A 12,346-nucleotide genomic window follows, 5' to 3' on the forward strand; every position below is an offset into this window, starting at 1 on the left:
TCCAATTCTGAAGTAGCGCTCACCTCTCAAGAGCTTGCAGTTAGAGAGAATTACTTTTTAATAGTATTTGTCAGAATTGTGGCACTTCACATCTTCAGGACACTGAATATACAATGATTATTCCTCACAACAGCCCTGTGAGGTAGGCGTTAGATTGCAGTTACTACTTCGACACATGGACAGAGGCAGAGAAGTAAGCAATCAGTCCTGCACAATTGAGTTAATGAAGTTCAATGGACTCAAACACAGACCGGTTCTTAGTGACTTCACTGAAAAAGTAGAAGAGTGGGGCAGAAGTGATGCTTTATCAGTTATTTTGTCTTATCTTAGTTGGTTATAATGCTTAGGGTCCAACTCTGCTGCTTTACTTATCCATCTCCCTGCAAAAAAAAAAAAGAACAAACAAACCCACAAAAAACCCAACACCTTTGTTAAGCAAAATACGCATGCAGAGATTTACTAGGAAGTGAGGTCTGGTACAGAAATAGTAAATAAAGCCCACTCAACTCAGCCTAAAATTGGAGTAGAACTAAGAGAGAAGCTTGCCAGTCTAGTCAAACACAGCAGTTTCAACTTCAAACCTTTCAGCATTTCAGGTACAAGCAAGTATTTGCTCCACGTAAGAAAACCCAGAGTGAAATTCTGCTAGACTGTGATCACTGTCTCCGGAAAGCTAAACTGTTCTACAGACATCCAAGGGACTCTTGGATAGGAAGAGAAACTTTGGGATTTAACTCTAACTTGACAAGTACTTAAAAAGTTCCATTAGTATACCTACTATATGAGTAAACCTCTCTTCTGGATTTTTGTTGTTGTTGTTATAGGGTTACCATGAAGTAACAGAACAGTTTTGTAAACTTCAACGTAATAAAAGATCCTAGCTTTTAATATACAATTATTGATTCATTTTAATAACTTTCTACTAAAAATCAACTTCAGAAAAAGACAGCATAGTTGACAGCATGGCTGTTGTGATTAACTCATCTTCCTATAGTTTGAAGGTGAGATTTCTGAAAAGATGCACTTTCCAAGAAAGGTTTGTATCAGTCCCAACCTATAAACTGTCACAGATCAGCTCAAATCCACGTAGCTATTATGAATTCATTCACACTGAGGAACTGATCCGTTCTTTGCTTCATGTGCAGTACCAGTGACAACGGTCTGTCTCCAAGTCAAGAGATGATCACGATTAAAAAGGTCTGAGTCCACATACCTGGAAATACAAAGTAAGTTTTCTTCCCCAGCAGAGACATCTTCATTCTCACTTATCGGAAGATTCAGTCTGATGGAATAATGGCTGTGCACTAAGATGGAGGAGTAAAGTAGTGGCTTTAACATGAACTCTTCATTTTGACCAAAAAAAGGGGGGGGAGGGGAAAGGGTGTAGAAGTAACTGTTAACACTGTTACCACTGGAGATGAATTTCTCATCTGAAACTTATTTTTGCTTCTGTTCACTGAAATGTTGTCACAATTTATCTCTCCCAGGAAACTTCAGCCTTCAAGAATTAGACGTAATTTTATATCCACAGTGAAACTGTAGTCTGCAGACAAAAAACCAAAACAACAACAAAAAACCCAAGAAAGCTCAGAAGTGCACTTTGTATCTCCTGCCTCAAAAAAGGTTAAAGTGCTAAGTTAGGGATCTCCAAAAATTAAGCATCTCTTAGTCCTTTATTTTTTTAAACGAAACTTTATCTTTGGTTTCTTGTATCTTCTCCGTGATTTTATCCTTTGTTTCCCCCATTTTCTCCGTGATTTTATCCTTTGTTTCCCCCATTTTCTCCGTGATTTTATCCTTTGTTTCCCCCATTTTCTCCGTGATTTTATCCTTTGTTTCCTCCATTTTCTCTGTGATTTTATCCTTTGTTTCCTCCATTCTATCTTGTAGATACTCCTTTACTGGTGGTGGTGTGGACATGTAGCCGTGCTTGCGCAGATATTTAACAGTGATGGATGTTCCTCCCAGAGTCACGGTGTATCTGGCAGGAGTTGCAATCTTAAAGAAATAAAACAGGCCAGTATTATCAAGCAGAATGTATTTTTAATATTAACAACGTGCACTGGCCAGTGACAGGTACTAAAAGAATCTTCTGTTTGTTAAGAAATAAAACTGTTTGCAGTACATGCTGCAGAAATGCATGCTTCCTACTTAAGCATCCTTTTGACAAACCAGCACAGGCATCAGAGCTGTGTGTTAAGAAACCTCCCTGTGCAGTTTGTAGAAAGAGGATTAACTCTCCTCAGAACGTGGATTGGAACAGGGAGCACACGAGCACTGAGCTATGTAAACAAAGAAGAAATACTAACACAAAGGTATACTTTGAATTCTAAAGTCCACAAGAGCATAGGTATCTAACTTAAGTCTAAAATTAGGACCTACTTATAGAAAGCCAAAGCTAAGAGAGACTTAGTCAGCTAACCCAACATACAATGACCAGGTTTGTTATCCTAGAAAGTTTAAACAAACTTGTTCTTTCAGAACTTCAAAGATTGATGCATCACCTTCCCTTTGCAATTTATTCTAGTGCTTTCATGTCTGCCAAATCTCACATCTATAATAAAACCTTCGTATTTAACTGCGCTTCTTTATCGATCTCTTTCAGGCACAGGAGCATTTGGCAGAGTAGTGCTTTCACATTTAGTTGGGGGGGTGGGGCGGGGTGCCTTAAAAGAACAGAGAAGCAGCACATCACGTCTGGAAAGGAAACTGATGAGTGGCATTCGAAGCAAATACGTGACTTCATTTTTGCACTGTCTGACATATTTCTGGCTCCCTAAACACAGACTTAACACATACAACAATTAAACAAGACCTAAATCTAAGTTATTAATTCAAGTGGACTGTGGAAGCACTTGACAGCAATGGAAGAAGACAAACCAATTCACCCTCCAGGATTAAAATAAATAAGTAAATAAATCCACCTACGCTCATCAGAAATCATAAAGCATTTGAAATTTACTTCTTTATCCCTGTTAATTATTTCAGGGATACAGAGGACTAGCTTAATTGCAATTAAATCTCTGAGGGAAGACAGTCATCCTGCAGCAAGAAAGTTATTTTAGCAGTACAGCCCGTACTAACTTGCATGTGACTAATCTTATTACAGAAATGAATGCTGAAATATGTGTAACAATCAAAGAGAGAAAACAGCAGAAATTTTTCCTGATTTAAACAAATAAATACTATTTATTTAACTAGGCAAGATACAGAGCTTGTTTACAAGCCATTCAAATACTTACTTTGTACAATGCATATGCAGTCAGTGCATTTCCACTCTGGGAATTTTTCAGGACGTCTACTATACTATCTGGTAAGCCGATCAACTCTAGGAACGGAACAACATTCACTCCACTGCCAAAGAGAAAATATAATTGAAAATGAACAGGATGGCACGTAAAACCTCAACAGTGATTTAGAGCATCATTTCCATTTTTAATCACACAGATTTTTGTTATTTGATAGTGAGATGCTTTCATACAAACAACACACTTATGTTTTTGAACGTGTCGGTAAATTAACATGTTGCTTTGTTTCCCCCCAAGCATTCCCCCAGGAGGCAGCCCATTTACATTACCCCTGCTGAGCTGAGCATCTGCAAACCTAACCTGCATCCCAGCCTACTACGTTTGGAGGTGTGTAGATACAGTGGGTTCTACGGCAGCTGCTCAGATTGCACTTGTACAAGCTCCATTGAACCCAAAATATATTTTTCACCCCCTTCTGACAGTTCAGACTCATCTACTGCATGCTCACAAGCAGAGGATCCAGATTTCAGTGTCCTCCCTTCACTTTTAAATGAAACAAATGGAACGTGGCAAAAGGATGCAAACGTTATATGCACAAGAGTGCGAGGCTTTTGTGTCCATCTGTTCTATCTGGTGGCGGGATGGGTGGAGTGAGCTCTTACTATAATTTCTTTCTACATGAAAACCAGAGAAATTATATCAGCACAGAAGAGAGGGGCAAAAAAAGGCAGTCCTCCTTTACCTTGTAATAGAAAGCTACATGCAGTTATAGATCTGATACCTCACTTCTCCAAATTTAGAAATGTTGTACTATTAGCATCATTGTCAATTTCTATCCGCTATTTCCAGCATTTTTAGTGTTGTTCTGTGCATGTGATCACTTCAGCAACAGGATCAGGAACAGCATCAGACAAGAATTTTCTAACAGTTACTAGAATCAACAAGCCGAAGGCCTAATTCCGGAGAAGAAAAGTGAGATCTATTAAGACCGAAAAGATAGTGTTGATCAGTGTTGTTAAATAAACCATGATGGTTTAGCCAAGTGCCATGACCAGTCATTCTGAAAGTTATTTTTCCACTTCAAGAGAGTGCTGCTCCTGTAGCACGACAAATCAGAGCTTTGTTATGATTAGTTTTTTAGATAAATATTTCAATTGCTTTTCTCTGCTAACTACGTATTTTAGCAGCTAACTTAAGAACTTCAAGAAAACGAATTTGGAAAGCCTGGATGTGAGCATCAACTTGGATTCATCCAAAGCAAAATATTTTTAATAGCTCTAGACCTTTATTCTTCCAACATGGGCTAAATTTAGAATGACATTTAGATCTATAGCTCCTAGAAAGGGCAACGATGCCAGCTGGTTAGAGTAACTAAAACAAACACTTGTGTGGTAGGGCATTCTGTTGTTAAAGCCCCATCCTTGCCACCACAAAATGTCATTGTTTCATATGTTCTGTTATTAAATATGCAACACTAGCAATCCCGAGATAAACATTTACTTATATTTAGCAAACCATTTTTGCATAGACAGTGCTCTTTCATCTGAACTAATAGTTGCTAGCTGATGTAGTTCTTTGTAATAAATGCCATTTTCCAAAACACTACCTGTCCCACACTAAAGAAATCTAAATTAAAAATACGTGAGGCTTTTTTTTTTTCTGGCCACACAATACTTAATTTTCCAATTAAAAGTCTGTGCTACAGGAGTAATTTGTTTCAGTAAAAAGAGGGAAAGACAGGAAGCAGAAATACAAAAGGAAAGATGTATATTTTGTGAGGAGCTCAGTGTGAGGTAAAAGATTAAAAATCCAATGACAGAAAACTGTGGATGAAGGGAGATGGAAGTGGTGAAATATCCTTCAAATCCAAAGGCAAAGAACAGGTCGATGAAAATTTTAACAACTCAATTGGGATTCCAGATCTCTATTTATATGTGGTGAAAGGTTACTAATCACTTCAATGCTGTTTATATCCATGCATATTTGGGGGGGAGTGACATTATTGCAAATACTCTATTTCCAAATGCAACAAATGCACAACTGGTATACAGCAACAAGCTCGTGAGCCCTACATGCCTTCAGTATTAATCTTATGCTTCAGGTAAAAACGTGGCCTCATCTTCTCATTTTCCTATCGTGTACAGATGCGTTTTTTTTTAAACACAGATTAATAACTTACATCCTTTCACTTGTGAAAGTCCAGGTCAATTAAACAGCAGCATTGCATACTGCAACAAAATATCAACTTACTTCATGGCTGCATAGTAAAAGGATCCAAACCACACAGTGGAAGTCACAAGATGAACGGGAATCATGACTTTTCCATACTGTTTAAAAGTTTTCTTGAATCTTTGAACGAGACTAATTGATTTGTCTTGTAACGGATCAACATCTGACTCTACAGGGCTCTGCTTGGGTACTTCAGTTGCTGAAGTCAAAGGTTCTCTCTCTTCTGGTGCTTTCCTAGGAGTGTCTGCTGGCCGTGATAAAACAGCATTGCTCTTTGAGGCAAAGAATGCTGCACCTGCGTGAAGACACCGTTTAGGAGGGTCCAGTGCCAAAATCACTTTGCATCCAACATTAGATGACACCGATGGTCCTTTTAAGCCATGAAAGGCACCAGTGCGAGGAAACAACAAACATATCCCATGGGCTAGCTGAGAAGCAGTATGTAATACACTCCTTTGCATCTTGATGAAATGGGGCTGAGGTTTCTGTAGAGAAGAAACAAAAGGGAAATTGTAAACAAATTTCATTTCTATTAACTGATCTGCAATTGCTCCAGTGTTACTTAATTTTAGTTTCATTTTTTTCTATTCCTCTACTTCAGTAGGTTTTCCCGTCTTCTTCACCTCTGAAATAAAATATCCCCTTTGTGCCCCTTGCAGCTAAAATGCTCATTCTGCTGTCCAAAACAGTTCTCAGGATGTTTAGTGATACCACTGCTTCATCTGCTCAACATGGCACAGATGTTGAAATATTAACATTGAAACTTCATTTTTAGGAACAGCTGATAGTTCAGGTGATACCTCTAACCTGGACAGATGTAGTAAGACCTTACCAAAGTGCTTTGGTGATGGTGGGATGTTCCTCAAGAGATCCCACACACAACATAATTAAAATTAATTATGCTATTGAACTAAGAGAAAAAAATCATAATTTGGAACAACAAAAAAATCCCTGTAATCTCAAATATTACAATTCAAATAGCATTTTAAAACTGCAGATCATCCTCTTAGCCTTATGATTTATTAGTTATTCGTGGAAGTTCAAAAGAACCACCGTCAGATTCTGCATAAAACAAGACAAGAATATTGTTTGGTATGAATAGTAACAGCAAACGACTGAACAACTAACTTTCCTTCCACCAAAGAAAGATGGCTCCAATTGATTTTATATAACTAAAGCCAGCTAAGTCACAACATGCAAATCTTAGTTATCAAAATAACTACCTTAATAAATCTTTATGCGAACTAGAAATCATTCAAGTTTAATTTAAAATCCACTGTCATCTTTGCGTCTCCTTCACCTACTGTAGCCTTTATGTATATTTTAATCAGTTTTCTTCATAGTTAAATCATCTAGGTTGTTGAAAATGATAAATAATACATACCCTTTATTGCTTTTCAAATACACAACAAAAAGGATAAGATTTTTATCTTCAAAAGCTGCTATTCTTCAACTAGTTCCCTCCTTTCATAGAAGTGTCTTGAACATACTGACAACTCTGCCAAAGTAGAAAAAAAAGATGTGTTTAGAGAAATACAAACAACAGCCAACAGATGCTAATTATATCTCTGGTCAGTCTGACACCTTGCTTACAGCGTGGTTTCCATTTTGGACACTGACATCCTAATGGTAGGCTTTTTTTCCTGCATAATTTGAAAGTTCCTGAGCTGTGAGTTAGTGTTTCATTCCAGGTTCAAGGACTTAAAAAAAAGTTGAAATTCCCCTCAATAAGAGGAAGCAATGGGGGTCACCACAGCGAGTTCAACACTCATCGGTCAGTGGTTCATCGTGAACAGTAAGTAAGTTGCAAGAACTTTGCTGATGGAATTAAGTGCGCTACATCTCAGAACTCAACAACAGTTATAAAGACACCACTTGCTGAAAGCAGAGCTAAAAAGAAAAGGACCGCTGCCAAGACTTGTGCCATTTTTGTTGTTCCTTCATCCTCGGATGGACTTGGAGCTCACCAACTACAGGGCTTTTCTCCAGGATGCAAGACTTGCCTGAGCAAATGGAAGTTCTCTGGGGTAGATCCCAAAGAGGTCCTGAGCCTTGTAGGCACATATGACACTATACTCCAGCTAACATTCTGAGAACCATCTTACTTTCTTCTTCTGCGCTTCAGAAGTCTTTTGTTAGATACTTTACGTATAAGGAAAGGTTTCAATACAATAGGGCTTACAGAGAGAATCAAACAGGTATTTCAAAACAAAGTTGGAAATTTCCAAGAGATCCTATTGTTTTATAGGAACTTGCTTTCTTTTACATATCTGACCACAGAAGAGACCTCTGAAGTGTAAATTGAGGATGATGCTAATGTAGTAGCACTGCAAGCCTAGAAGAGGAAAGCACTGTATCTGCAATTGATAGAGCAGTACGTAAGAAAGGCAAATTAATAAAATGATAGCATACACCTTACAAATTGACTTTAATAAATGAATACTGTTAAAGGTGTGATGGGTACAGCTGCTCAGTTGTAGTATTTTAACTACTTTGTTCAGCACTGCAGACAACTCTTAAACGGGACAGACAGCCCAAAACATACAACAGAGGTGTCTGGATATGGAACTGTAGTTGTTTCATCCTTCCAAAAGACAATAAGCATACAGAGCAATCTATCCTTTAGGATGTGGCTAATGAGAGGAAGTTCCCAGGGTCCTGGACATGCAACATGCAGCAGGAAAAAAAGTGTCAGCCTATGGATTTGAGGCATTATTTTATTCTCTAAGTACAATGTTTTCATCAAGAAAATAATTAGTTACATGAGTTACAAGAACAAATAAACATGGAGACATCTAATGACAAATGCTGCTGTTCTCTGCTGTAAGAACCTCATGCAGACAGTAACTGAATAGATGCTAGTAGGGACAAACTATGAAGTTAACACTTCTGGGATAAGGTCTCTTCTGCACGGTCATGTTCTGTTAGCTATTTGGTGGTATCTCCAGCTGGCAGTAAACTGAGCTGAAAGGATCTTGGCTGCTCAGAACACACTCCTGGTTGAGATTCTTGGACATCTGTTTCATTTCTGAAGCCTGTCTCATGATAAGTAATCAACAAGCCCTCTGACATAAAGGGAGTGACTCCCATGGCCTCTTGAGCATAGCTCAGCTCCTCCATACAGTGCCAGAGAGTTTGCTTAGGCAGTTTCTTTACTTTTGTAATTTAGATCAGCTTTAGCACAAAACTGATGTACTGCAGAAGCAACCCATCTCTACTTGCACTGTGAAATCATTGCCTTACAGTGGTTACTACATTCCAGAGATTAGACTTACTTTTGCTTTTGAGGACAGCAGAAATTCAGGATGTTACAGAGATGACTTTGGATATGTACTAACACATTAAGCAAACCAAACCAAGCCCCAGCAAACAGGGATCTCAGGAGAACGCACAAGCAACAAGCCAGAGATATAGAGATACAGCAAAGAGTGCTGTGGATATCTGCTTCTGGGAAGAGAAATCATGCCAGAGATAAGGTCAGATACTGTAGCTCATGCTCAGACTGAGTACTGTTTTTGGTACCTGAGCGAGGTCAAGATAGTAGAATCAACCCTCAGACAGAGTTGCCCCTATTAACATGACAATCTCTACTACTACAGCCTTCTGAGTATTGGCAAGCACAACCAAAAGCTGCTTTAGGTAGAAGTTCCTGCAGAGCTTTGGAACTCTGAGCGTTGGATTCAGTCATTAAATAAAGCAGGAGAACCTAATGCAATGAATGTGATGAATTATAGACCTGGAATACTAAACAGAAGTCTTAACAGCTGATCTGCATCCAGTCAATGTGACAGCAGTATCCCCTTGCTCCTGTATATGGAAAGGCATTACATCTCAAATTTGCACACAATTGAGCATATACAAAGTGTGAATGTTCTATCCATCTTCTAAAAGAATATTCAGCTGTCTGTAGTGCTTTCTGCTCCAGACTGTTTAACGTCTGGCATTATTCTACGTTTTAACCCTGAACTCCATTCAGCTTTGCAGTGCTGAACATCTATGCTGGGCTCCTTCATTCTGAAGTTTCACTCTGCCCTCTACTGATTTTTTACGTAAGTACATCTCTCGCACCAATACAAAAGGTTTCTACCCTTTTTATTTCAGAGTAAAGAGAAACCTTCCCAAGCAACCCCAAATAACCTCTTTCATCCTCGAATCTTACTATATATCAATAGTTCACCTCTCTCAAAACACGGATGTTTTTATATCAGGAGAGTTCAACCAAAGGGCCATCAACATGTGAGCATGTGGGGTGGGTGTGGGCAGGTCTGCCCAGCAAGAGAAAGTTTCCAAGTCACTCAAAGGCTCTTCAAAAGACAATGCACATAAGCAGGCCTCATCTAGAACATCTTGCATGTCTTTGAAATCCCTAAGCAAAAAAAAAATGGCAAAAGTGAACCGCAGCTTGCTCAAGACCTTCTGCTATTCCTAATTTGGATTCCAGTAGTCAAGCTCATTTCCACATTCATAATCTTCCTAATTACTCAGGACTTGATTGACATAAAATTTAGATCATTTTTAAAATAAACAGCTCTTGGAGTTGGAAACAAATATTTGTTCTTATTTTGAAAGGTGTAATAAGGCAAATGGAAACACACGGCAGATACCGTCACCTCCATTAGAACAACTGCTGCTAAACCAAATAAAGCTCAGCCTCTTTGAACAGGCAATATCAAAAGCGTGTAGGTACTCATACACTTTCCTTTAACTAATTGCAAAAGGCATATATTAAGAATATGCTTAAACTTGGATCTTAGCATCAACTTTGTACAACCTTCTTCCTCATCTTGCATCGAGGCTGCCAAAACTGTTTCCTTTCTGGCTGTGATAAATGCCATTTTTGCCACCTCATGCCTTTGCAGGTCTCATCTCATCGTACCTTGTCCCTTCTTGTACTATCCCAACCATAGCCAACAGTACCAGCTGTGATGAAATTGTTACCTAACAAAATCTGCATTAAACCAAACCCAACCCTCTGTCTCCCAGCCAAACAACTTCAACAGGAACAGAATCCTCGTTGGAAGCAACAAGTTCAAGACTTTCATTCTTTCAAACCGCACTTTTTCACATTTTCAAACACTGAAGAGCTGTTATTTGCTCCCAGCAAAAAACCAAACAAACAAGCAAAAAACCAAAACAACAACAACAAAAAACCACCCATACAGAATGATGATCTCTCAGCAGAATTACTGTTGGCAGACATTCACTTCCACTGCAAATCTTTTCTAAATATTCAGAGTTAAGTGTTGAAATCTCCGTTGTGAATTCAAAGTTGTCCATATGGGGAAATATGCGTAGTATCAATCAGAAAACCTTCAAAAATTATGTGTGAAGAGGCTGATCATAACATTTACAGAACACACACATGCTCAAAACCACATTCATCACCATAATTTTTAGTAAACGCATCAAGTAAGACTCACATCTCCACATACAAATGCAACCTGTTCATATGACAGAAAGTATTGCTTTTGTTAAGGTTTGGATAGCTAAACTGATAAACTTTCTTTGCTCACTCCTCAATTTAGGCAGTGTGTTTTGCTTAGAGGCCATGACTGATCATGCAACCAACACAGGGACAACATCTGCAAGTATCTGAAAGAGCATCACTCACAGAGCAGAGGCTTCACACCAGAAGGAACTCTGATGAGACTTCAGCTATAGGACCATAACAACAATCTTGGGCGCAGACTGAAGTAGCAAATTGGGCATATTCAGAAGATAACCTCTAGCACGAGGTTCCATCCAATTTACAAAAGGGCACCACAACAGGATTCAGATGGTCCCCTGGATACTAGGAGGAGTCTTTCAGTCAGCCAGACTCTTCATAGCATTCTGACTTCTCCCTTGGCCTTCCCAATACCATCTACCCAAACCACCTCATTTCCACAATCAAGAGCTGCTTAAGACATCTCAAAGTCATGGCAGGATTCTGACAGTGTACAGAGCCTACCAGTAGAGTGTGACCCATCAGACACCTCCCTAAGTGCTGGGTGGTTATTAAAAATACAGTGTTGAGCTCAGTGGATTCACAAATACTTCATTGATGCAACAAACAGCCTACTGTTGCTTAGCAAAGAAAACACAGTTGAAAGATCTTCCAGTCAGAAAATGCTGTACCTAAACCACATATTTTTAGCAGTACAGTACATACCAACTTAGTGTCCTTCTAGGAGATGCAGCAACACTTGGAGGCAAGAAACAAAGAACAAGGGTATGCAGTCTTGTTTTACTCCCTCCTACTAAGTGCAAGAATTCGCAAGCCACAGATTTGAGGAAAACTGACTTCCTATGGAATGGTGTCACAAGGCTGAGTTTGCTGGTGTCCAAAAAACAAGGAAATTCAACTGAGGCTCCTTCTGCACTTAGGGCATTCAATATATCTCTCTCATGCATATTCTTCTGTTTCCTAAGATTGAATTTAGATTGCAGCTATTTTTCAAAAGCATCAAGTAAGACCTTCGTCATGCGTCCGCATGTATCTGAAAATTTGTTGTGTTTTGGAATTTAGAATCATAGAATCTTTAGAGTTAGAAAAGTCCTCTGAAGGCCATCTAGTCCAACTGCCCTGCAACGAGCAGGGACACCACAGCTACATCAGGTTGCCCAGGGCCTGATTCAGCCTCACCTTGAAAGTCTCTAAGGTCGGGACACTCACCGCCTCCCAGGGCAACCTGTTCCAGTTCCTCATTACACTCACTGTAAAAGACTTTTTCTTTATAACCAATTTAAATCTACTCTGAGCTTGAAACCATTTCCCCTTGTTCTATCATCAGAGACCCTGCTGAAGAGTCTGTCCCCTTCTTTCCTGTAGCTCCCATTTAGATACTGAAAGGCAGCTATCAGGTCACCTCCCAGTCTTCTCTTCCATA

The 12,346-nt window shown here is 39.1% G+C and overlaps 1 protein-coding gene across 2 annotated transcripts in view; it reads right to left on the reverse strand.

Annotated features, from left to right (window-relative positions):
• Nucleotides 1-12,346, reverse strand: part of FAM210A (family with sequence similarity 210 member A) — a 15,309-nt gene continuing 2,963 nt past the window's right edge. For both annotated transcript variants that reach the window (XM_072327764.1, XM_072327763.1), the window contains exons 2-5: nucleotides 6,862-6,975; nucleotides 5,499-5,962; nucleotides 3,243-3,354; nucleotides 1-1,998 (exon numbers count right to left, since the gene is read on the reverse strand). In XM_072327764.1, the coding sequence (XP_072183865.1) occupies nucleotides 1,666-1,998; nucleotides 3,243-3,354; nucleotides 5,499-5,938 (885 nt within the window). In that variant the 5' untranslated portion in view covers nucleotides 5,939-5,962; nucleotides 6,862-6,975 and the 3' untranslated portion in view covers nucleotides 1-1,665. The remainder of the gene's footprint in view (nucleotides 1,999-3,242; nucleotides 3,355-5,498; nucleotides 5,963-6,861; nucleotides 6,976-12,346) is intronic.

Source organism: Excalfactoria chinensis, chromosome 2 (genome assembly GCF_039878825.1).
Source record: "Excalfactoria chinensis isolate bCotChi1 chromosome 2, bCotChi1.hap2, whole genome shotgun sequence".
In the NCBI taxonomy this organism is placed as follows: Eukaryota; Metazoa; Chordata; class Aves; order Galliformes; family Phasianidae; genus Excalfactoria; species Excalfactoria chinensis.